Raw genomic sequence first — 26,647 nt, forward strand, 5'->3', positions numbered from 1 at the left:
AAAGAAAAATAGAATAATTTTATTGAAAAACACTTAATAGTAATATGGATATTACCCTCTTCTATTTTTTATTCCTTTTTCAAGAGTAGCTTATATTTTATTTTAGAATATTTTTCAGCAGGGGGAGTTAGCCTTATGGAGATTTGGAAGGTGGTGTCTTGTCCTGTGTGACTTCCTGTCCTCTGTGGCTCTTCGTGGACCTCCTGTTCTAGGTCTTCCTTCATCTTCTTGCTGGCCTTCACAGTCTCCAAAGAGCCCTGCTATATCTGGGTCCTCAGGCCCAGATGAGGATCCAGCAAGGGTTGGAGGAACCATCATGGGTTTTTAGACAAAGGTGTTACATACTGCCATCATATTTTGCAATGATCTCCCTGAGAGCACAGAGTCTCCAAAATAGAATTGGGATAAGAATGGAGGCAGGGAGGCTGGGTAGAGGCCACTGTCGGGGTCTAAGCAAGACCTGCCTCATTTATAACACGGAAGTTAAAAAGAGTGGGGTAATGGCGGGACTGTGGTCCATACTTTCTCTCTTTGCGCCCTGGATCATAATGTAAGCAGTTTGCTCTGCGATATACTCCCTGACATTGCTCCCACCAACCTTGCTAGAGGGCCAAAACTATTGGGCTATCTGATATGGGACTGGAACATCCAGAACTGTGAACCAAAATAAATCTTTTCTCTTTTCAAGTTAATTGACTGAGATAGTTTATTATGCCAAAGGAAAGCTGCTTAATATAACTTCTATAATCTTTCTCCAATAGTATTCATTAAACTAAAATTATGAGGGTTGGTGTCTCATTGATAAAGCATAATTAGTTGCAAAGGAAAGGGGCCTGTGTCATTGGCTACTCAGGACAAGGACAAAGTAACCTATCCTCATCTCCCAGGCCTAGTCCTATGATAGGATGAGGCCATGCATGGCCTGTTCTGGATTGGTGGTGTTGGTGGACCCTTGATGCCCTTCCCCAAAAGTAATTGCTCTGGAGAAGACACAGGGTTCAACCTGGGTCCCAGTTATTGTGTGAGTCAAACACGGGGAATATACCTACTCCAGCCTGGCCACCCCTGGGGCTGGAGTCAGAGCTCTCTCTGGGGGTCTTTCTCCATACTATCTCCTCACCTACCAACTTTGCGCTTTCCTCTTGCCTCTTGCCAGGCTCAACTGAGTGGAGAGCTTGTACCACCCCAAGGGGAGGGTGAGCCTGGTGAGGGGCATAACACAACTCCAAGTCAGGAAAGCAGAAGGGTCCCTGAGGGTAGAGTTTGATAAATAGGAGCCATCTTTAGAATGAAGGCCTGGAAGTGTGGCTACATAATCCATTTTGCTTGGGTCTTTACCTTGGACCTGTTCTCCAAGGAAGGAAGGTAGAGGCTCTGGGTCCAGCTATAGGTAGGCTCTAGCATTAGGGACTGATGGAGACCACTATGAAGTGGCTCTGAGCAGGATTTAGAATTAATCAGTTGGCTTTCTATATTTACTTATGAGTCTGTCCCAGGCCTCTGCGAGTTGCCCAAAGAGACTGCAGCTGGCATGCAGTAAGTGCAACTCTCCATGCCAGTGGTCACAGTAGAGGCCTGTATTGGTCCATAATGCCTCTGAGGGTAAGATAAAGCCACAGCTCTGGACATTTGGCTCTCAGTCCAATTCCTAAAATAAGGCTACAGCTGTGGGTATTTGGCTCACTCCAGTTTTAGAGCAGTAACTGTCAACCTTAGAGATAAGACAGTTCTCTTAATTGGCAAAATTTACTGCTGGAAAAGTCATTGTTCTAACTTCTCAAGGCTTTGCTTAGTTTTGCACCTTTGCCTCAGCTTTTCTCTTCACTTTCCCTTATACCCCTGAACTTGCTTGAAATCCAATAAGTGTGGGCCAATAAATACAGGCAATTCATAGAAGTCTTTGTCTTAGCTCCAAGAGAGTTCTGACTTTCGAGTACTCCTCAAATCATATCACATTGTCTCTTTCATTTAAGCCTTTGCTGTATGCTCATTTTAAGAGACGGGGTGCCCAGCCAAGTCCCCAATAAGGGACCAAAATGGTTCCTGAAGGACACCCAGATCCCAATCAGGGCACCTGCAAAGCAGTTCATACAGTGCTGGCCAAAGGGAGTGCTCTCCTCTTCCCTTATTTCCCTAGCAAATGATTCCTTTCCCTTGGAACACCAAGCTGCCCACTCCCACTAGCCCACTCCCACCCTGCCAGGATGTGAGGCACACATTTTAAAACTTTTTTCCTTTATTTCCTATTTATCTTCCTCCCTAGGCTCCTTCTTTTTATCCCCAATCCTAGGGTGCCAAGGAACAGATAAATGGGCAGATACCAGAGCAGCGCTGAGCTGGGAGACAGGAAGACAGGAGGCAGAGTGATATGATAAAACCCAAAGAGAACTTGGGGAGGCTTAGGAAAGACTGGGTGGTGCCCAGGTTGGCCAGTTCATGGCAGTCACCCAAAGTTGGCATCCACCCCATAGGAGGCTTGAGGACTTGGCTCTGAGCAAGACATACTCTACCCTCCTTGGGGTCCTAGTCAAGCAGTATGGTCATGGACAAGTGGCATCACCTTTCTGGGGCTTGTCTGTACAATATGACCCATCTAGAGTGCTGTGAGGGCCACAGAGGGCTTGTGTGTAAAGCTCAGAAGTGCAGGAGAAGGTGTGTAGAGGTGAGGAGGGCGAGGAGAGCCATGGGAGGAAGGGGAACAAGGAAGACTGCAGCTGGTTGCTGGATTCCTCTCAGGACTGCAGGGCTCGCTGGATCATGCACTCGTCTGTCACATCATGGGGGAGGGTTACTACTAAGCCACTGTTCTCCTCCATCGTCTGACAGATGATCTCATAGGCCTTTGGGTTCCCAGACCAGCAGCGCCGGGCCACCTAATGAAGAGGGATATGAAGCAGTTGGTGTCAACATTACTAAGTTCCCTGCGAAGTGTTTTGACCCCCAAACTCCCAATCTTCCTTTACTTTGCAGACCTCAGATGCATCTGTGGAGCCAGCCTCTTTCCATCTGCCTTGTCCCTCGCTCCAGCTCAAACCTCTTCCTGTCCAGTGCAGACCACTTAACTGATTTAGTGCCTTCCTGAGCTGAAACCAGCTGCCATTCCAGCAGCCCCACCTTCCCTATCTCTAAGAATGGCCTTATCTTTACTCAGAGGAATTTGGCCAGAAACCCAGGAGCGCTCCACAGTGCTTCCCTCTTCTCTGCCCCCAGAATCTGTGTTCATGTCAGCTCCACCTTGAGAATCCCTTCCCAGCCCTCTTCCTCCTCTCTATCTGGTCTCCCCTGGATCATGATCATGGTACTTCCCCCACCCTTGCTGCCATTCTGTGTTTTAAAAATTTATATCACAGAATAGCAGTATCTGTTTTGAGAAACTGATACGTGTATATACCATATCTTGTTCATTTTCAATCCCTTCACCCTCTCTCCTTTTTTACTCTCCCTTCCTTTGATCTCCTTTCCTATCTCTAAGAGTCTGTCTTCCAGCATCCTAGTATCACTTCCTAGCTTTGTTCATTCATTTGTGTATATTTTTGTTTTCTCATATAAAAGAAAGAATATGATATTTAACTTTCTGAGTCTGGCTTATTTTGTTTATCATGATGGCCTGAAGTTCCATCCATTTTTCTGCAAGTGAGATGATTTCATTCTTATTTATGGTTGAATAATATTCCACTGAGTATATACACCATATTTTCTTTATCCATTCTTCTGTTGACAGGCATCTAAGCTGTTCCAGAGCTTAACTATTGTGATTTGCAATGCTATAAACAGAGGTATACATGTATCCCTATAGGATGATGTCTTTAATTTTGAGGGGGGATACACCCAGGGGAGGTATAACTGGGTCAAATGGAATTTGTATTTTTACTTTTCTGTGGAATCTCCATGGTGATTTCCACAGTGGTTGTGAGACCAGGAGACAGAAAGAAGTTTGGGCCCAGGTCCTGAACAGTTAACCTGAAGGGCAGGGTTTACGTGAGTCCTTACAAAGGGACTCAATAATTACAAAGGGACTCAATAATTAGGTCCTGACTGTCAGGACCTAATGGAATCCAAAGGACAAAAGACAAGTTCCTAAACAAACTGGAAGAAACCTTGGAGGGATGGGATACAAACAAGACAGCCTACTTTCTGGAAATCAAAGGCCTGGCAACAACTAGAAGCATCCTTGCGTTCTGTCACGTTCACTTGTACCAAAAACTGCTTGAAAGCTCCTAGATCTAAGCATCTACAGTTTCTGCCTTTTGGAAGGCCCCTCCCCAACAGCGGGGGGCTTTTCTTGTTCTTCTTTTCTTTTTATGACACTCTCATTCTCCACCGCTGGCTGTTTTTTCAGTTTCAGTCTTCTTCACCTCCAAACAAGGACCCAGAGCAGGAGGGAGCTGGCTCCAGTTGCGCCAGTTTACATTCCCACCAACAGTGTAGGAGGGTTCCTTTCACCCACAGTCTCACCAGCATTAACTGTTGTTTTCCTCCCGGTATTCTTGCCAAGTAGCCCGTCCCACATCCCCATACCTCCTCCAATTCTATCTTCACACCACCAGTGGGGTCTCCTAGAATGAAATGCAGTGTTTCCCTCATGCTCACTGCTTCAAAGAAAACAGCGCTCACTCCCTGCTGGAGTCTCTCTGCCCCCTCATGAGTGGGCCGGATGCCCCTGCACCCTCATACTGGCCCTCTGGACCTAACCCCAGGGGCCCTCAGGGACCCAGTGTCACACTGCCTAGACTCTTGCCCTTGGCCCCTGAGTCCCCACCCCATTTCACTCTTACATACCCTTACCCACGTACTTTTACCTATCACCTCTGACCTGCATTTGAGCTCTTTCCCTCTTCCTCTGGGCTGTCCATGATGCAGTCACAGAGAATTCTGCCCCTTTCCCCATGGAGAATGCTGCATTACAGCAAAGTGAGTCATAGTTGCATAAGCAAGGGCTGAAAAATCTACCACTCTCTGATCTGCCTTCTAAGAAGTCGAGCTTTGAAGTAAGGCTGGGGACATTGTTCAGCAGTAGAGCCTGTGCTTAGCATACGTGCAAAGCCCAGAGTTCCATCCCAAGCAACAACAAGGACAAAGAAAGTGAGGTCTCTCAACACCAGTACCAAGGGGTGGTGCTCTGTGGGAAGAAGCACTGGGACTCTCACAGCTGCCTGTGTAGACAGAAGCTGGACTGAAGGGGTGAGATCAGCGGCAGGGAGATTCTGGGAATAGTAGAGAGTGACGTGGGCTTGGTCAGGTGGGGAGCCAGTCCTAGCAATGCCCAGAGGGCAGGACAGGCTCTTGAGTATCCTTTGGGGGAAAGGGCAGAACTGTAGCCCCAGGGAAGTGTGGGCAGGCAGAGCCATGGAGAAGACAGAAAATAAGATGGAGACGCCTGGGGGAGACTTACACCATTGGAGACGTCCCAGCTGAGCATCATCCTGGCCTTATCCTCGGCCTCTGGGGATCCGTCCAACACGAGGCCAAATCCCCCATTGATCACCTCACCCCTGCAAGAGGCAGAAGTGTCCCCACGTCAGTCAGTACTCCTGACCCTGCACAGAGCAGGTCGAGGCACATTTTGAAAGTGTTGGCCCGAGAAGGAGTCAGTGTTGGGGGCAGGGTGCTGGGTCACATCAGCCTTGTGGATGCAGGAGCCGTGTGGGATCTAGAGAAGAAGACCCAGGAGGGCAGCGGCCACACCCAGGCCCCCCGGACCAGCTGTGCCTTTGAGCTGGACCTGCGGACCTGGTGGCACCTCCAGGATCCACTTGGTGTCACCGCTTGAAGCCTGCCCGACCACCTGGTAAGATGTAATGTCCTTCTCCTCCCGCCTCAGAGCTGACCTATAAAGGCACACTTCCTTGAGATATCTCTTGTGTCACTCAGTTCAACTGTCATTTTTCCTGATTTGATCTTTGTGGTCTTTATCTTTCTTGTCCCTTCTTGTTACTTACTTCAGGTATATTTTGGAGTCCTGACTACCTGATCTGAAGACCAAATTCCTTTATGTTCTATGTTTCTCATTTTCTAATTAGTGTCTTTCTCTGAACATGGCTTTAACCGTTGCCAAGAGGTTTTGCCCTGCTCTTGTTTCCATTTGTTTCTCAATAGACATAATCTGAATCCTAGATATGTTACTGCATCTCTACTTTCTGCATGCCTTGCCTGCAGATATTCTCTATCAACCTAGAATGACCCTCTCCATGCTCAGCCTGATGTTATCAAGGTCATCACCAAGGCTGCCATGGCGTGCTGCTTCCCTGGCTGGATCTGGTCTCTGTGCCTTCTCAGGCTTCTCTGCTCTCAGTCACACACACAGAAAACGCCCTTGATCTTGGCAACCTCTTCTTTGCTCTTATGCAAGTATGTCCCTCCCGCTTCATAGTCCTCACTTGCAGTGATCTTCTTTATCTCCTTCCTGTACATAGCATGTACATCTCTTTCTCCTAATCTCTCATCCTTCATGTCTGTCCAGCCTCAGCTGCTTCTGCCCAGCATGGACTTTGACACATTTCAATCAGTTCTCAGCAGGAATCTGGAGTACCCTGTGGCCCTGGAAGTTTCCTGCATTACCCCCTTGCCATCCTAGATGTTGAGCACCTTCTGTGAGTGGGCAGCTGCCACTGCTCAAGGTCTTTACTCTGCCCTGATCCTTGTACCTGGCCAGAGCCACGCCTCTAGGTTGAAGACGCTCTGAATAGATTTCATGTCATTAGCACTCTACTGTCAGAGGCTGATGCTGGGTATAAGCGAAGGTGGCCAGCAGTCATGTTGATGTGTCCAGAGGGGGTTTTTAGAGATTAGGACTACATTTTCTGTTTCAGGACCCTGAACCCCAGAGGGTCAGAGGAAAAGGGCACTCAGCTCCAGGTACTTAAGCAAACAGATCTCAGAATAACCATGAGCATGCAGAGTTTAGGAAGGTGGGAAGCATTGCAACTAATGGAGCATTTGGGGTTACTCACAGGAGGTGTTGGGACAACTAACTATATCTTTGAGGAAAACATAAAAGTAGTATATGAGATCTTGGATGTAATTCCTAGCCAAAAAAAAAAGAAGTAGACTTCTGTGTCAAACATAAAGAAAACTAAATGTTGGGTATAGTAAAGTAGATAATTAAAGGAATTAACATATGCAAATTGCTTAGAGATCCTCCTATGTATTAAACACTGCATATATGCTAGCTATTATCATTAATCCATTTAACCTTCACCAGTATTAGTCCACAAAACTGTTAATAATACTCTACTCATTTTGTCAGTGAGAAACAATGGCAAGTGGCTTGGTCGGATGGCCCCATCCTGTAGTCCACCATCCAAAGATCAGTCTCAGCCCACAGGGCTGCAACCAGCCTGTTGGTGACCTTGGTAAAGTTATCCACTGGACACACAGCACAAAGGCAACTACCAAGCAGAGAGAGGAGACTGGGGCGATGGAGGGAGCTGAATTTAATGCGGGCTATTGTTGCTTGCCTTGACAAGGAAAGAAGCTCACAAGAAGGAGCCAATAGATAGTCCAAAAACTGGCAAAGCAAATCAAGAAACTCAGAATAAACTTCAAACACAGAAGCACGGGTTTTAGGTAAAACAAAGAAAAACTCCAGGTGCAGAGTTGAGAGTGGTTTCCCATGGGAATAGAAATGATTCTGGGTCAGATTTTCCTGCCGTTTTTGTCACAAGCATTGAAGAAGTATCCGACAGGTTAAATTATGTACATGTGTAAGTCTGATGGATCCTAAGGTGAATTTGTGGTACTTCCCCGCAAGAGTGCTCAAGGACAGCTAGGACCAAGGGCACTGGTTTCAGTGTCTTGTCAGCCTGTGTTCTTGTGGTTAGAGCCTGATAGATCCTACAGAGACAGATCTGGGTTCAAACCCTGTCTTCTCCCATCTGTGACTCTGGACAAGCTACTCAACCTCTTTGAGAATTGCTCTCTTCCCCTCTACCACTGACAGGTAAATCGAGTGCCAAAATGCTAGGCACCCAACAGCCAGGCAGCTCTTCTCAGTTGTGGTTTTCTGTAGTCCGTGCATTGAAAAGGACGCGCATTCCAGTCACATTTTCCACTAATTAAAGTCACCTAACTAGGCTGTGGCTCAGAATTGCAGCCTCAGTGGGCATGTGGCCACATCAGCCCTCTGGAATGCTCTGGGAAGTTTTATTGCTTTGGACTTGGCTATGCAGAGCAGGGGATTATCTGATCCAGCCAAAACCGGCTCAGAGGTCAGCTTAGAGCTGGCCATTAGAGCCAAGCCTTGGGAACTGTGCTCCTCTCCAAAGCTGTATCATTTCCTACAGCTTAGAGTGGCCAGGAATTCAGCTTCAGCGTCCCCAAGACTTCCACATCAGCCCACAACCTGTCCTCTGACTTCTTACCAGCCTACGCCCCCTCCGTTGTGAAGCGCAACCCAGGTGGCTCCACGACAGGCATCTCCCACGAAGTTCTGGACAGCCATATCTGCAGAGACAGGGAAATCACCACTCATCATTCTGTGTACGAGGCCTACCTGAGGGCCGGGCCGGGCCTGGGCCACTACTTGGGCTGAAAGATAGGGCAGTAACTGGGCTTATAGGGAATAGGGATAGCTGACTCTAGAAACAAAAATAATTTGTGTGAAGACCCCAAGCTGAAGCAGAAGAAACTGACAATTGCCCCATTTTCCCTGTTATTCTTCCCTACGTTTATGCTTGGTTGTGTTGAAGACCAGATAGAGTACCTAGAAGCAGACAAAGCACAAATATTAAAAGGGATGTGGTTCTGGTGTTAGCTTCAGAGATACAAGGAGTCACTCTCTCCCTTTAAAAATGAAGGGTGGCAGGACTTCAAAGGAATGGCATTCTTGCTCTGTGACAGAACCGAGTCTGCAATGTTGGCGGCTAGGCAGGTACTTCTAAGGAGAGTCACCTACGCTTGTGGGGGAACAGCTGCTGCACCTTTAAGTAACTGTGAAGGCTTGTTCAAATCATTTTTATTGTTGTTTGTTTCAGATAAGGCCTTCCGGAGAAACCCACAAGGAACTACCAAAAACTGCTGTCAATCTGACTTACTCCTTTAGGAAACCTAGAGTAAACTTTGCTCACGGTAATACTAAATTCTCTGACCATAAGATGTTTTCCACTAGTTTTGAACATGTGATATATGAAGAAGCATGATTTCCAACTGAGCGTGCTCAGGAATGTGCCTGTCTTTATATAACAAGGAGGCTTTCCTGTCTGAATATGCATGTATTTCCCCAAGAAGAGCTGCTTGCTTTTGTTCTTTGGGGAGAGACACTGCTTTGGGAGTTATTCCCAGAGCTCTCCTTACTTGCTGCAAGTAATAAAGCTTCATTTTTTTTCTCCTTCACTCTTTTTTTTTTTCTTTCTTCACTCTTTTTTCTTGTTGTGCTTACTGGCCTTGCACTCACCGAGGGATGACCCCATTGTGTTTGGTTACAGCAGCACAATCACGTAACCTGCAGTCTAGAAGGAATGTGTACCTGCACAGGGGAGCAGAGCCTGATAAGAAACAGCTGAAGGACAAGCGTGAGCTGAGACAGTGAAGCTCCTGGGGACACAGGTGTAAGGGGTTTGCTCCCCCTTGAAGGCTTTTCTCCAGAACTCCCACTGGGTGTTCAGAGATCAGAGAGAACCCTAAAAACATTTTTTCCCCTGGTCCTGGGCTGTGAAGATTGAGAAGGGGCCATGAGCCAAGAAATGCAAAAAATATAGCTAAAGAATCTAGAAAGGCAAGGAATCAGTTTCTTTCCTAGGGCCTTAAAGTCACCTGGCAAGTGACAAGGTCAGATGCACACCTGAGTTTAGAGTGTCACACTATCCCAGTTTGTCTGAAACTGGCCCAATTTTAAAAATGGAAGGCCTACATTCCAGAACCCTCTCAGTCCTGGGTTGGTTATGTTATCCTATCCCAAGTCTCTTAAATACCAGAACATCTGTCACAATAAAGAGATCAAATGAATAAATCGATTTTTAAATAAAACCCAAACCTAACATTCATCGCCTCTCCCCCTCCCTCTCCTCTCTCTCCCTGTCTATCTCTCTCTCCCCCTCCCTCTTTCTTCTTTCAAGTTTGAGACAGGTCTTGCTATATGTTGCCCAAGCTGCTCTTAAACTTTTGGGCTCAAGGGATCCTCATGCATCGGCCTCCTGAGTAGGCGGGACTATAGTTACAAACCCCTGTGTCCAGCACATTAATTTTTTTTGTTCTGTTTTGGTCTTTCTCACCTGCACAGAAGGCAGAGCCATCGTATATGTTGGAAGTCTCTCGAAAGGGGCTGTCAGTGCCACTTACGTCATGGTGGTCTCGGCTCAGAACCACTGGGGCCTGCGGGGTGGGAGGATGTAAGACACCTTGGTTACTTAGACAAAATCATTGCTGGGAACCTTTCTGAGCTGTCTCTTCGAGGACAGAGACATCATCCTCACCTTTGTAGTGAAACAGTGCCACCTAGATATTCTAGCAACTCTGGCCATTTAGGTCTTAGCTCAGTGTCAGCAACTCAGAAATCCTGTCCTTACCACCTCTTCATTCTCGATGTCATTTCCTTGATTCATGTTCTTCACAGTGTCCATCAGCATCTGAGAGTCTCTCTTAATTTACACCTATAGTTGTGTGTGGTCAGTTTCCCTCCATTAGTCTAAATATGACAGGACTGGGATGGTGCCTGTCGTGTCCTCTGATATGCGTTGGGCGATTAGAAAATGCCAACACATAGGAGGCACTTGACTGCGTGCTGTTCAGTGGGTAAAGAATGGAGCGAGTGAATGAACGAATGCACGTTAAATCAATCACTCTTTCTGTTGAGCAGCTGAATGGCTGGGTACTGGGAAGGTGAGAGCCTTACCAGCAGTCCTTGTAAACAAAGCAGGTGTCTGGGAAGTGCCACCCCTACACACACACACACACACACACACACACACACACACACACACACGACACCAAACAATCCACAGGGACTGTGTTTACACATGTCTCTCAATTTCACCTTCACATCTGGTAGTTAGTATTCCCAGTACATTCAAACCAAGAGATGCGACTAAGAACTGTTTGGCACGAGTCCATGCAAAAGAGAAAGAGGAGTAACAGGCTCCTCCAAGTAAACGTGCCCAGCGTTCTGCCTCCTCAGAGGTAAGAGGAAAATGGGCAGAAGTTGGGGAAGTCGTGATTTGGAAAAGATACCTCAAAAAATATGTGACATTACTCTTGGGGAATCTGAATTATTTAATCTTCACTCCCATATTTGGAAGTTTTAACATGACATTCTTTTTTCAGAGAACAGGGAAAGTGAGGTTCAGAGCAGGCAGCTGAGTTGCTCAAGATTATACAACAAGGGACAGTGTCAGGGCTTGAGTTTAGAACTGGCCTGGTCACTCTGGGTCCCAGTTTATACCCTCCCCCACCCAATGATACACATCGGAGCTGGCGGCCCTAGGAGCACTCTCCTTCCCTCCCTTCTCCCTCACCACTGCCTGACACCCTCACCTCCCCAAGCAAGGCCTGCTTCCCAGGACAGTTCAACTTTGAGTCCCTCTGTGTGTCTGATCCACAGAGACCAAGACCTTCACTGAACTCAGGTTTCCTGAAAAGAGTGGTGGTTTGGGCCAAGATCTTCCAGATAAGGGCTGACCCACTGCTCCTGAACAACTGATCACTGAGGCCAGATAATGGGGCCTTTCCCCAAAGACTGGGAAGGTATGGAGGGTAGAAACCAGAGATGAAGGTGGGATGTCCCAAGGTAGGGCTTATATTGATATGAAAGAGCCTAAGATTAGTCCTCTTTGAACAAAGGATACATCACCTTGATATTTCCATTGGCGATGGCTTGGTTAATGGCCACGGCAATGGCCACACGGCCCTTCTGGTCTGAGTACAGGATACGTGCCTGAGAGCCCACAACCTGCAGCGGGAAGGGTTAGAAAACCCCTCAGCCAAAAAAAGCAGGCATGCCAGGACCTGGTAATGTGGATGATTCTCAGGCTATATCACACTGTCTACCAGCAGCCTGATGGCCCCTCCAGGGATGCCCTGGAGGACCCTGAGCATGTGGTAGTTTTGAAGTCTGTAGGCCTGGGCATACCTTTGCGTGCAGCTCACCAGACAGCCATACCAACCACTGTGTGTCCACCAGATATCCTTTCATGGTCCATCACTCCTAAGGTTTCTCCCTGGAACCTATTAGGGGTATTCCTGCTGAACTCCTTTCAACACTAATACTACCACCACCTAATATGATGCCTGATTATGCCTGGCTCACCCCAAGGACTTTCCCCATTGTCTACCTTTATGGGTATTGAGAAGAAAATACTGTGGTCCTCATCATAAGCTCCATTTTACAGATGAGTAAGCTGAGGCCCAGAGAAGCTAAGCAATCTTTCCATGGGTTGGGACTTGGACCCCTGTGCCTGTCTCGGCACCTACATACTCAACTCCCATGTATAATAGCACCTCTGGATGGTAATGTAAAATTGTTCCTAGGAGGCAAAAGATTCTGAAAATGAAAACTAAAATCATTGTTTAGCCCCATAGTTCTCAACCTGGATGATAATTGGCAATCACTGGAAAAATTCTTTGGTGCTGCTGGTGTGGGTAGAATGCTGTCACATATTCAACAGTGGCCCCTAACAAAGATTTACCCAGTATTTGTACACCAGTGTTCACAGCAGCATCATGATTTCTTTTTTTGCTGTTATACATTATAGTGCTGAGTGACACCACATATTGGCAAAATATTTATATTGTGCTAGGTATTATAAGTAATTTAGAAATTATTTAAAGTATATGGGAAGTTATGAATAGATTCTGTACAAGTGCTACACCATTGTATGTAATTTGGTGTCCACAGGCTCCTGGAACCAATTTCCCAAGGATGCCAAGGAAGGAAATTTTGACACAGGCTACAATATGCAGGAACTTTGGGGACATTATGTTAAGAGAAATAAGCCAGCCACGAAATATTATATGTCTGTACCTACATGAAGTTGCTAGAGCAATCAAATTCATACAGACAGAAAGTAAAATGGTGAGTGCCAGCAACTTTTAAAGCAGGTGAATAGATAGTGTTTAATGGGGACCGAGTTTCAGTTTGAAAAGATGGAAAAGTTCTAGAGATGGCGGTGATTGTCGTACAACAGTGTAAATGTATTTAATGCCACTGAACCGTACACTCAAAATGGTAAATCTTATGTCTGTGCATATTTTGCTACCATTAAAAAATTATCTGGTCTCATGTCAGTGGTGCCAGGGCTGAGAAACTACAGTTTCTCCAAAGAAGAGACAGTATCATTGTCCCTGACGCCTGGTGAGCTAGTACACGCACAGGGCCAAGGAGGGCAGGAAGTGTTGATGGATGCAAGCTCCCACCTGCCAGTGAGCTCTGGTTTGGGCAGGACGACTGATTCTTCCGTCCTCCCGGGTTTCTGTTGAACAGCCTTATTTTACTCATACCAGGTGCCTCAAATTCTTTTTTGAAATATTCCCAGGGATAAATCAGTTTCACTGAAATTGTCACATATCTTGGATCCAGAGGTGAAAAAATTGGAAAATTGGGGGACAACTGACATAGAATTGCCAAATTTGTCAAGAATGTACACTAAAAGAATCTCAAAGTTTTAAACAAGACAGACCCTCTGTAGTCACGGTTGTTAACAAGGTAAAAAGCACTGTGTAGTAATGAGGAAGAACATACGCTGAATATTTTAACTCAAACTCAGAAGAATAGTCCTGTTTGCTGCCGCCGTAGCAGCACTTACTGGCCTTCCCACGTACCCTTGGCTCGCAACGCCTCCCACTGGCCCATTTTTGGCCATGCAGGTGGCCCTTCCTCAAGGCTCAGGCCTCCTCTCTCCTCTAGCCCATCTCTCTACTGACCATGTGCATGATCTCCTGAGCTCCAAATTCTCTGGTCATGCCATCCTGCCACCCTGCCACTCTGCCTTGGAGCCAGCCAACTATGAACTGAAACCTCTGCAAACTGTGAGACAAATCAACCTTTCTCCTTTAACTTTGGGTGTCGGGTATTTTGTCTCAGCAACAAGAAAAGTAACCAAGGCACCACTGTAAGGAGAGATCACATTTTGTTCATACATTCTGCTGTCCTTGGACAGTTGGGGTACTTTCTCATTTTAGCTACAGTAAATATCACTGCTATAAACACGTATGTACAAAAGCCCTTTGAGATCTTACTTCCAATCCTTCTGTGTGTATGGTGATACCTTGCTTCACGAACTTAATTCTTTCCATAGTTTGGTCACAACAACAATGGAAAGAATTGAGTGTGAACCCAGGTACCACTGTATACCCATATGTAGGGTGGTTGGGTCATACGGTAGTTCTATTTCTTATTTTTTGAGGAATGTCTAGACTATTTTCCACAGCAGCTGCACCATTTTATGTTCCTACCAACAGTCCGTCAGGGTTCCAGTTGCTCCACATTACTACCCAGGCCACCTTTTAAAAGGTCCCAACTTCTTACTCCATCTCTTTTTTCTTAAGAAGGTGCCAGCCACTGCCCTCCCCAGAATGGCCCCAACAGGGCTGCTGCGAACAGGCACACAGGGCCCAGAGTCTGCACCGTCTCAGGGAGCTGCAAGCTGGGTGCGATGTGCTGGGCTGAGAACTCTCAGCTGCACCTCACCTCTCGGCACTCTCCTGAAAGCTTGGCCTCCCCCACACCCACAGCCCACACCTGTAGGCCCCGAGGCTGGCGCCCTCACCAGCTGATGCTTGGCGGCTTCTCGGATCCAGCGGATGTTGTCCATATACTGCAGTTTCACAGATGCCTTCACTGCAGGGAGAAAGGAGACGGGTGTCACAGGCACCGGGAGCCTTGCCTGGGAGCTCCCGCCTTCGGCTGGCTGCTTGCCATAGGCACCTGCTGTGACCACATCACTGGAGCTGGCACTCAGGGCCAGGGAGCCCACCACATAACCCCCGGCCTTCCTGACTCTGGGAACCTGCAGCGCAATGATCACGTGAATGAATACGGGAATTGTGCAGCCCATGTGCAGCCCATGTGTCAGGGCCACTCCCTCAGTGAGCAGCTAATCAGGGCCGCTGTATAACGACCGCCTTGCTAGGCTCCAGAAACAAAGGCTGGAGCTGCTGTGAGACAATGAGAGGGTGATGTGGTGATCACTAGGGTAGCGGGTTGGAGGGACCCAAGGCTCCCCCAAGATGGTGACACGCTGAGTCCGACATGCTGGGAAGGAGTTGGCTACACAGGCTTCGCAAGAACAGAGTCCTAGGCAGAAGGAAAAGTCAGTGCCACAGCTGTGTGACAGGAATGAACTTGGCTTATCCCGGGAGGGTAAGTGGAGCGGGTAGTGGTCATCGTGCATAGGACCAGCTCATATTAGCTCCTGACAGCAGAATGAATAATTGTTTGGAAGTAGTGTGAGTCAGTAGTCAACACGGATATCATTAAAATCTTACTTAAATAAATTTATATTTTAAAATGTTATATTAAATATGAAGGCGATACTGCCTGGTGCAAGCCTTTAATTCCAGCACGCTGGGAGGCTGAGGTAAAAGGATTGTAAGTTGAAGCCCAGCCTTGGCAACTTAGCAACTTATCAAGACCCTGTCTCAAAATAAAACATTTTTTAAAAAGGACTGGGGATGTAGCTTAGTGCAAAGGCCTTGGGTTCAATCCTCAGTACTGAAGAAAAAAAGGCAATACTCACAAGTGCGTATTATTTTATTGCCCTTTACTGTGATCCAGGCTTTCAAGGTTATCTGTGTCTATCAACTCTGCTTTGTGGAAACTCCACAGAGCCACGTAATAGTCCCAGTTTGAAGTCAGCCACGCTGAGAGTATTTACACCATGGTCATTAGCAAACAACCCAGGGCTTCTTTCCAGAGCGCTAGCTGTTAAATACCCAGCAGACCAACTATCCAGGGCTGGGCAGAAGTTTGAAGTCATGGAGGCCTGGGGAAGCATAGGTCCAAATTTCCCTATGCTTGGGGCTAGAGAAGGCCCTAGCTTCTGCTGTGACCACATCACTGGAGCCAACACTCAGGGCCGAGGAGCCCATAGTCACTCAGGTCAAAGAGGGACCCAATTCTGCATCCAAAAAAGCTCAGACAAATTTGGTAGCTGCTGATTTCAGGAACGCGTCAGTGGACCAGGCCGGTAGGATAGGTCCCAAGGCACTGGTGGCATGCCCATGAAATACAGCTGACATGAATCAGCAGGGCTGTTGACAGACATAAACCCAAGGCCAGTGCTCAAGGGCTTTCAGGGGCCAGGTGACATGAAGAAGAGGAGATGGGCCAGAGAGGGACTGTGGCAAGCCCCTGCCATGACTGTTAGGCCATCTGAGCCTGAAGGCCCCTCTGCCCTTGCTAATTTGAGAGGCTGTTATAGTTTGAATATGATATTTCCCCCAAAGCCCACATGCTGGGGCTTTGTTGCCAGCCTGTAGTGCTATTATTGGGTGATGGAACCGTTAGAGTATTAACTGGGGGTAGTCAGGTCTTTGCGAGCATACCATTGAAGGAAATACTGGGACTTTGGCTCTTTCCTGCCTTTATTTGCTCTTTAGCTGCTCTACCATGTGCTTCTGCCATGACGTGAGGCCTCACCATAGGCCCAAAGACAGTGGATCTACCTGGCTATGGACTGAGACATTTGAAAGTGTGTGCTAAAATAAACCTTTTCTTCTGTTAAATTGATTTTTTCAGGTATTTTGTGTGGGAAAGCTGATTAACACAGTGGCTTTCTGTCATGTGCAATCAGAAGGTCCTGACTGCACACTTGAGAGCAGTTCTAGAGGATGATGGCGCACGTGGTGCCTTGCTTACAGAGCTCAGAACAACACGCAGGGGCCAGGATCCCCCATGCCGGGCACCCTACAGAGGAAGGGGCTTTGGGAGACTACCCGCTCGCGAGCATTCCCCACCCAGCAGTGTCACCTCCATCGGCAATGGCCTTCTCCAGCACAGATGTGGCCAGCTGGTCTGTGACAGCCAGGTCCTGGGGGTCTCTCGATGTGCATACCCAGCGGAAGGGTCCAAACCCCTGGGAGAATATGTCCCTGCAAGGACAAACACCTCCTCATCTAGGGCTTCTGGGCTGGTGGTGCCTTCTGCCAGGGCCAGGGAACAGCAGGTGGGTGCCCAGGGAAGAGCGGCTCAGCCTCCAGATGAGACTTGACATCCTCAGGTCTCCAACTCAACAGCAGTACCAGACGGCCTCCCTTGCTCTCCAGCCCCTCCGCCCCTTAACGCCCACCCTTTCCCCAGTCCTCTTCCCCCCACTCCGCCTCCGCCATGCCCCTCGATCCTCTCCAACCTTTCTCTCTCCCCTCTCCAGGCTGCACCACCTCTCCTCTACCTGAAGGATCAAGGAGCTGGAACGAGCACAAGTAGAAAGCTCCTTGAGCTGCTGTTACAAAGACTACATAAAACTCAGGCACCCACAGCTGTGGCTGAGAGAAAGCAGTCCATGTAGGGACTTCGGTGAACTCACTTTGTTAGCTGAGCTGACCTGCCCAGGTGGCCCATTTCCATGACTGAGTGACCTCTAGTGGACGGGCTCTGCGGCTCAATGTCCCTCCAGAGCGCCTGTGCTTGCCACGCTGTTCTGGGTGCTTCCCTCAAGAGCTCCTCTCTTGTGTCCCCTCCCTGGGGAATGCCACGCTGTCCTGCACTCCAGCCCACTCCGGGCTCAGATTCACCCAGGGTGAATCTGAGAATGTGACCTTTGCTTTTCTGGCCTCCACCCTGCTCTGGCCCCATCTGGACACACTGACTACTGTGAGTTTTAAAGCCCAGACTCCTCAGCTTGGCTCTAACCTCCACCCTTGGTCCCAGTCCTCTCCCTGATTCCCCCTCCTCTACTGTCCTGGGCTGCTTCTCCCTAAGCCAGACCTGCCCTGCACAGCCAGGTGAGTCTTCAGGGATGAGATGCCAGCAGGCTCTTCTGACCTGAGTGCCAGGTCTAGGCTCTGGAAGGGGGCAGGAATGGCACTGGGTACCCCACAGTCACCAGTACCTTCCATCACTTACCCCATAATGTGCTGGACATATGACGGGTAGCGGAATTCTGTCTTCTGAGCACCCTTCTTTGCCACATCCGCTCCTGTAGACAGAATTACCAGCCCAGGGTCAGGAGCCACATAACTACCTCAGATGGTGATCTAAACAAAGAACCCACCAGAAGAAGGGTTTTTCTTTTTTAAGTAAAAGAAGAGAAGCAAAAGCAGAGTGCAGCCCTGTTGAAACTGAGAAACTGAGGCCCTGAGATTCCCAGCCACCCAGCAAGGCCAGCTTGCAGAAGGAAGGCACAGCGAAGCATCCCCGGGGCACTTGCTGGGGTGTCCTCTGGTGGAGCGGCTGAACATGAAGCAGTAGTGAATGGAGCGTCTCAGCCTCCCTTCTACCCACCTGCTCTGTGTGCCTCCAAAAGGAAGGCATTGCCGTAGTCCCAGAAGAAGAATTTTTCTTTGGCCAGCCTGTTGATGGCTGATATGTGCCTCCTTAGGCTGCAACAAGCAGGCAGGTCAGCTCTACCCACTGGTGCCCCACTGGAGACTCCAAGCCCACCCCGTCAAGCGCTCTGATGGTTTCAACCCCAATGCCTAGAAAGCCCTCTGCTTCTCCAGTCAAGCTTGCTGTGATCACACCTCCACCCATCATCTGTTTAAGGCCTCCGTATCCTTTAAGACCCAGCTGGCAGCCCGTACAAACAGGCTTCTACTGCTCACCTATCACTTGGGCCTTGGGGGAAAGAAGATGAAAGGGGCAGATCTAAGTCAGAAGTTGTGTTGAAGATTATGCAAATATCTCCATAGTTCCCAGGAGGAAAATGTGCTCATGACTGGCTGACAGGAGGCGGAGGCTTGGACAGGTTAAGGTTTTGCCCAGTGTCACACAGCTGGTCTCTTGAGAAGCAGGTTTCAGCCAGAGTTGGGTAAGGTACATTGCGCAGACCAGAAGGTCTTGCTGTCCCCACCCCGAGCAGCCCTGGGCCTGCCCTTACCTTTCTTGCACTAGGTCTTTGAAAGCAGGTGGGTTGGAAGCCATGAGATGCTGGGCCTCAACAAAGCTGAGCTGCACAGGGTAGTAGCCACCGTTAAATGGGTTATGGCAGGATGTCTGGTCTGACCCGAGATCCACCAAGAGCTCTCCTGTGGTGTCCAATTCATGGACGAGGCGCTCCCTGGGGAAACAGGGCATACATGGTATGGGATTTGGGCTGAGGCCGGCCAGGTAGGGGTTGCAGTCCATTTTCCCACCCACACCCTGGAAAGGGCACTGATGTAAAGGCTGTCACGGGCATGGGCAGGCATGGGGTCATCCAAGGTGGGACAGGGCTGAGGTTTGAAGTTTGTACCCTGGAAGTATCTGGTCAGGATCAGGAGCTTTGCTTGTAGGGCCTCACCTGGGCACCCCAACACTTCCAACGCCCAGCCCCCTACTTACCAAAGATCTACTATGTTCCCATGGTAACCAAGACTGAGCACCTCCTTCTTTTTCCTTGCTTTCCTAGAAGGACACAAAAGCAGAACAGCTGATCTTGCCACATCTGCCCACAGCTTCCCTGTCAAACCTACCCCCTTATTAATACTCAGGTCAGATGCAGTAGGAGGCCACAAAGGATTGTGTGCGAATGTGGGGCCTGTGAAGTATGGCCTTTCAGGACCCCATCTCTTGTTCAGGACACAAAACCATAAGGGGAAAATGCAAACTTGAATGCCTCTGTTGGGAAAACAAGCCCCACACCTGTGACAAGTCTTCTCAAGAATATTCATAGGATCAGGGCTATACTGTCAGAATCAGGATGTTCACAGAACTCACTCCAGGGGTCCTGAAATTATTCACTGAAGAGGATTCTCAAACTTATTTGGAAAAATAGAAGAACAAGAAGAATGAAGACCTATTTTGGTGAACAGAGGATGGAAATAAATAATAGAACAGGGTGGTAGAGGTGCCACAAAATCAAAGTGGGTCAGAAAGAGTAGCCCCACTGGGTTTGTATATACACTGCACGCTGGGCTGGAAAGAAAGAAGCCTGTAGGAGCCAGGCACATCCTTGCACTCAGGAGGGCCAGGCTAAACCAGGTGTGGATGTGCACACCTGTAATTCCAGCATCCTGGGAGGCTGAGGCAGAAGGATCACAAGCTTGAGCCCAGTCTGGGCAACTTACTGACTTCGTGAGACCCTGCGTCAAAATAAAAAATTAAAACAATAAGAAACATCCTGGGGATTTAGGTCAGTGCAAAGACTCTGTCAGTTCCTAGTGCCAAAAAGAAAGAGGGCTATGCTACTGAAGCAGGCAAAGGACACATTTGAAAGCAGTGATGGAGATAAGTCTGGACCCGGAAACATCCAGGAAGGAGGACCACAGGAACTGGAAGCCGATGGGAGGCTAAGTGCATTCCCACCTGTTCATTCCCCTGCTCAGTCTCTACAGTGGGGCAGACCAGGTACTCAAGACAACCTTCAAGCTGATTTAGTTTTGCATATGTGTCATATTGTGCACATGTGTTCATGTATGTGCACATGTATATATGTGCCTGCATGTATGCATATATGTATCTCTGTAGATGTGTTTATGTGCATGCATGTCTACATTTATGTGTGTGCACCTGTATATATATTTATGTGTTATTTGTGTGTATATGCATGTATGTTTTATATGAGTGCATGTGGTTGTATGTATGAGCATGTGAATGTGTTGATGTGCGCATCTGTGTGTGTGTGTGTGTGTGTGTGTGTGTGTGCTCAGGATGCATAGCCTGAACCTGGACAGGAGTTACGTCTGGTAAGACCCTTCAGTGCCACACCTGGAGTTGGGAATTTCACCTATAATTAACAGACATCTGAGAGGAGTTTTTTGGTTTTGTAGGGTTTTTTGGTGGGTGCTGGGGATCGCTAAGAGTTTTAAAAGGGATGTACTGTGGTGAAATTGTTGTTTTAGGAAGATCTATGTTATAAGTGAGATAAACCAGTCTCACATGTGCAAACATTGTATTGTCTCCCTAGGGTAAGAACCTGAAAGAGTAAATAAAATCTGAGAGGTACAACAGATATTGTGAAAGAAAAAGAAACTGTTCAAAAGGAAAGAATGGCTGGGATGAGGAAAAAGAGAAAAGAAAGAAAGACAAGAAAATATGTAGCTACGTATACACAAGATAGCTAAGATAATTGTACTACTAATTTCTGTTGCTTTATTGAAAGGAACATTTAATGTTTAATTGTTTGATCAGTCTTACATGCCTATATTTGTTTATCTGAGTAATCAATTTGAAGATAACAACATGTAATACAACAACCATTGTTAATTTCCTATCACCTTGTCTGAAATTCTGTATTGTTTTTTACAGTTTTTATGTTATTTTGTTCATGTCTGTGTGTTTATTAATATGTTTTGGTTCTTTTATCTTTAAAATAAACAAAAAAGAAAGACCTATGTTAAATATGGTGTGCTCTGTATAATGGGTATATTTGGAAGGTCATTGTGTTGTTTCTCATGTATAACAACTTGGAAGCGCCACCTTGGTGATTCTCACTGGAGCCATGGTGGGGAACCACCGCCCCAAACAGAACTCTGTTCTTCAAAGAATCATGATTCTTCAAACCTGGCAACCAAGCAGTGGCATAAACACCCCTAAATACCCCTGGGGACACCAAACGGGAGGAGAAGTGCTGCCACCAAGCTGCACAGAAAAACAGTCGGCACAGTGAGATCTGGCCCTGCTGAGCCCATGGAGCCACGGGGCAAGGCGCCATTCCAGTGGTTCACTTCCCAAGAAGTGAGCAGGTGAGCAGATCAGCAGGTGAGCACTTGTCACTGGCCAGGTTCCCGACCCTACACAGTGAGAAACATAAGATGCACCTTCATGAAACTGGCGGTGAGCACAGGACACCGAGAGAATGAACTTAAATCCACCAGGGCTGTGTGGCCACCACTGAGGATACACATGCAGGGGGCTCCTCTCCACTCAAAACAACTGGTGAGAAATTGGGTCTTTCAGGTCCATCCCGTGACGTTTCTACAGGACGACCCCTGATTCAGCACGTGGTATGATGGCCTCCTGTGACCAGCTATCAGGCACTGAAGAGCCCCATGCAAAGCAGCCTAGCCTCCTGGTCTCTTCTCCTGGTTTCCCCTTCCAGCGCGTGGGTAGCAGCAGCTGTACCTGAGTCTCTCAATGCAGTGGTCCAAGCTGTCCGTCACTTCCATCAGCCAGCCTTGCTGGCGGCGTTTTACAAGAGCTTCTTTATCAACCTGGGGTCATGAGACACAGGGCCACCCGTTACAAACTGCCCAAAGTATATCACAGTCCACCATGTAAAAGCCGTCCTCCACACAGGTCACTTTTATATCACAGTCTCGGGGAGGGCGCTGTGAACTTCCTCACACTACTTATTTCTCTTCTTGCCTCTTTTGCTACCAGATTTCATGCAGGGTGACACTGTCCCGAAATGAATCACAGCAACTTGGGTACTGTTCCTATTCTCCTTCATAGGTAAGAACATCCATCTGATTCAAGATAAAAGGGGTCTCTGAGACATGATTTGCCTGCTAACATAGTCATTCATAGCTGATACTTCCCTCCTTACTTCTTCCTGCCTTGAATGTAGATGGCATGGCTGGGGTTTGGTCAGAAATTCTGTATTCATGAGGGAAACCTGGGAGAATCTGGAGATGTTGAACCTTACATCAGTGAGCTGCTGAACCAATGCTGGTACTGTTGGCTACACAAGAAAAATAAAATCCTAGTTAAGTAAGCTACTACAGACACACTTTCTGTTACCTGCAGCCCAACTCAGTCCTAACAAGTACAGGCATGTGTGACACAGATTTAATGTCAACTAGATACATATTATACTGGTTTAGATCCCCAAGGCTTATCTCAAAGCTCCTCAGTTCTGTGACATTCTGCTTCCCATTTGGTCCTTGGCACCTACCAAAGAGAGGTATGACAGCCACTGCAGGTAAGCTACCCCGACATACCTCTACCGAGGATGACTTGTCTGCCTCTTCCACCTGACTCCGTGCTGCTCAAGTTGGGGAGTCTACTTTCATTTATTCATAAAGATTTATTCTTTCCCATCTGGATATACAGTCCAGTTTGGAGTTTGATTGGATATAAAAAGCATCCATAAATGGATGCCCATAGTTTCATGGAAGGACGGTCAATAGGCATTGACCATGGAGGGTGATGGGCACTTTGAAAACAGGAAGCGTGTGCTCCAATGGGAACCTACCCAATGAGGTTAAGCAGGGGTTTGTGAAGGGTGTGGGGGACAGCTGAGTGACAGAAGATGAGAAGAGAGATATAGGTGTGAGCAGGTCTGGAAGGAAGAAAGGAAGGAAGGAAGGAAGGGCGAGAGACAAAGGAAGGGACAAAGGCAGAAGCTCTGCCACTCACCTCTGCTATCACGCCAATGCACCCCACGATGACTGCAGCCTTGGCCTGAGCTCCGCTCATCCCGCCAAGCCCAGAGGTGACAAAGACCTTCCCAGCCAAGTCCTCAATGCCCAGGTACCGGCGCGCAGCATTCAGCACAGTAAGCTGCAGGCAGAGGAGGCCAGGCACTCCCTGTCCTCTCCTACCGCCTCCGCCTCCCAGGACTCACCCTCTCAGCCAAGGGTGACCCGTCGCTCACCACCGTGCCGTGGACGATTCCCTGGGGACCGATGTAGCAGTAGCTGCCTGCTGTCATCTGGCCGTACCTGACCACAGAGACAGCAAGCCAAGCAAGACACTGAGCCAGATTCCAGGCCTGGCTTCTCCCAATCTCTGCTTTAAGAACTACAATTGAACTTTCAAATACCCTCAAAGGTATTTGTACGTTCTTTTTTTTTTTTTTTTAAGGAGGTAATATAATAGGTCACAACCCTCCAGTTTTGGTCCCCTCCTGCCTCCTAGACGTTTTACAAACAGATTTTATTCTCCTAAAATTGACATGTAGTTGGTTGAGAAAATGTCACTTTGGGGAATACACACTATAGCTGAACATGGCCCAGCATACCCATGCTACACAGTAATGCCCATGTAAAGACATGCACATGAATATTCATAGCAATTTATTGGCAGTGGCCAAAGTCTGAAGCATCTGAAATGGTCATTCACAGAAGAAAAGAGAAACAAGTTACAACATATGACCATGATAAAATACTGCATGACAGAGAAAAAGAGCGGAGGCCCTGTTACATGTGACGTGGCCCAGGAAAGGAGCCAGAGAGGAGAGAACACATCCTGCAGGATTCCATTCCGGTGACAGTCAGTAAACTTCCCTCTGAGGAATCTTCCTACTGGAAGGGGCCTGGGGGATGGTGGGCCAGACCTGATCAGTTGGTTGTGGCATGGATGCACACATTTTTTAGAAGTCATCAAGCCTCTGCCTCAGATCTGCACACTTTGCTGCTCGCTGCATTTCAGTGGGTGACACTTTGTATATTGTTTTGCTTGAGAGGTTCCCGGTGTCCCGAACATTTCCCTAAATGGCTTCATTCTGTAAATTTTGTTTCTGCAGCTTGTTTTGCCCCCAGCGCCCTGCCTGTAGGGTTCTTTCCACATAAGCGCATAGAGACCCCCTCCCATTTCTCTCCATGGCTTTAAAGCATTCAGCACCCAAAACCACCGAATGTTCTTTGCTCCCCTTTCTGGTAATCCGGATGGCTTTGATGTTGCCGTATGAACAATTGCAGCTTAACCTCTCCTTGCTTCCCGGAGCCTGTGTGTCAGTCATGTCCTCCAGGGTAGAAATCACCACTGGGTTGTCAGACACATGTTAAGTACTATCAGAAACTCAATTCCTAAGTGACTGTCACCAAGGCATACGCATGGCTTTTCCATCACTTGATAATTATCAAACATTTTAATTTTTGACAATGTGATGGGAAAAGGTGGCATTTGCTGGTATCTTGAGGTACTGCTATTTGCTTTTCCCCCTTGAATATGTCTTCATATCTCTTCTATTAGGTTCCTGACCCCTAGACATTTCCCCCAGCCCCTTCTCTGTTCTGGATCAAGGATGCCTTCTCACAGAACTGTGTCTCAGGACCAAGCCTACCACATAACCACGCAGGGCACTTGACCACTCAGAACCTCTGTTTTCTCTTCTAAAAATGGGGTTATATTTCCCCTATCTTGAAAGGTTGCACGACTATTACAAACATAAGAGAATAATGTTAATATAATAAATATCCACCAGTGGGACAGAGGAAACCATCAGACCCCACCAGGGCTACATAGAACCCCTCACTGGGTGTTCTCCCTGTTAGGTCTGCATTTACTTGAGCTTTGTGTCATGGTATCGAGGATTTCACCTTTACCACTTCATTAATTTGCACACAACATGTAGATATAGGAGCTATTAACATCCCTGTACAGATGACACCCAAAACCCAAGGTTGAACAGGGACAGGTGGCAGAGCTGGGGACTGACTGAGATCATTGGTAGTCACCCCGGAATTCTTAGAGGTAAAGCTGTGGGGATGTAGGATGTATACACCTGAAACTCTGACATCGGTTGCTGCATGGCACCTCTTCCAACCATTTCCAGCCTTGCTATACTGACTTAAACTTCCACCAACAATTTGTGCATGCCTATTTCCCCAGATCCTCACCACCACTGGGTATTCTCTGTGTTTTAGTTTTGTTCACCTGATAGTGCAAAGGCTTTAATGCAATTAGCATTTCTCAGATCACTTCTGTATTCAAGTCTTTTTCTACCTCTACTGGCAATTATCATCTTATCCTTAGTCAATCACTCCATAGCATCTGGAGTAAACTTTGGGTACTGCAGCCACACTAGGTCTGACTCCTGCAGCTCTGCCCTCTTTGAACTTTAATCTTACTTCTGCTAAACAGAGAAGCACTGTGACTCACCCAGGGTCACAGTTATGAAGCAGTAAACCAGGACATGGCGTCCCATCACTGTGACCCTTTGGTTGCTCTCACTGGCACAGAAAAGGTTTGCAGGTCTAGCAACATTAAAAACAAGAGTAACAACAGCAGCTTTTTATGGTCAAAAAAATATTAACTGGGTTTTTGTGTTCAGTTTTTTTCCTCCACAAAATGGGTTAATCATACCTATTTCTTATGCAATACCTATTGCATAGAAGGTTAAATGTGATGTCATCTATCAATCCTGGGACAACAAAATGATGGTGCTTATTACTGGGATTATATTACCAAGTGCTATCCTGAGGCTGACTCATGAGTTCCCTTTGGCTGTCTTTTACATAGTGGTTCTCCTAGAGTGAAACTCCCAGAAATCTAAAAATTATAAAGGACAAAAGACATGGTAACATCTCAAAGAACTGGAAATCCCAAAGAACTAGAAAAACCCAAATCAGAAGGTGAGTGGGATAAATAGATTATGGTGCAATTAAGCATTGCCGGTCAAGCAAGAATATGTTAGATCTGTCTCCTGAAATGGAACAGCCTCCAAGCTACATTGTCAAATGAGGAGCTGCAAGGTGCAGAGGCCATTTTAGCTACCTATGTCATTAGTCCACGCACATGAAGAACACCTGCAAACACACAACAGACATTTAAGTGGGGAGTTTGGAGCAGGAGAGGGATTTCCTTTTCACTGTAGTTCCTTTCACCACGTCTGATGAAATAGTTTTTGATTCATAACATGGACCAAGTTTATAACAAATGAAAATCTGGAACACTAGTCAGGGACACAAACTGGGA

General features: G+C 47.4%; 1 protein-coding gene across 3 annotated transcripts in view; it reads right to left on the minus strand.

The window, feature by feature from the left end:
* Positions 1–2,218: 2,218 nt before the first annotated feature.
* The window catches only part of Uroc1 (urocanate hydratase 1), a 30,845-nt gene continuing 6,416 nt past the window's right edge, over positions 2,219–26,647 (minus strand). For all 3 annotated transcript variants that reach the window (XM_005383834.2, XM_013513808.1, XM_013513807.1), the window contains 14 exons: positions 23,604–23,670; positions 23,366–23,509; positions 22,130–22,218; positions 19,409–19,471; positions 18,966–19,145; positions 18,371–18,468; positions 17,993–18,065; positions 16,898–17,019; positions 14,697–14,767; positions 11,783–11,881; positions 10,209–10,308; positions 8,361–8,442; positions 5,393–5,492; positions 2,219–2,873 (listed from right to left, as the gene is read on the minus strand). In XM_005383834.2, the coding sequence (XP_005383891.1) occupies positions 2,733–2,873; positions 5,393–5,492; positions 8,361–8,442; positions 10,209–10,308; positions 11,783–11,881; positions 14,697–14,767; positions 16,898–17,019; positions 17,993–18,065; positions 18,371–18,468; positions 18,966–19,145; positions 19,409–19,471; positions 22,130–22,218; positions 23,366–23,509; positions 23,604–23,670 (1,429 nt within the window). In that variant the 3' untranslated portion in view covers positions 2,219–2,732. The remainder of the gene's footprint in view (positions 2,874–5,392; positions 5,493–8,360; positions 8,443–10,208; positions 10,309–11,782; positions 11,882–14,696; positions 14,768–16,897; positions 17,020–17,992; positions 18,066–18,370; positions 18,469–18,965; positions 19,146–19,408; positions 19,472–22,129; positions 22,219–23,365; positions 23,510–23,603; positions 23,671–26,647) is intronic.

Source organism: Chinchilla lanigera, unplaced genomic scaffold, assembly GCF_000276665.1.
Source record: "Chinchilla lanigera isolate Chin_1 unplaced genomic scaffold, ChiLan1.0 scaffold00020, whole genome shotgun sequence".
Classification (NCBI taxonomy): Eukaryota; Metazoa; Chordata; class Mammalia; order Rodentia; family Chinchillidae; genus Chinchilla; species Chinchilla lanigera.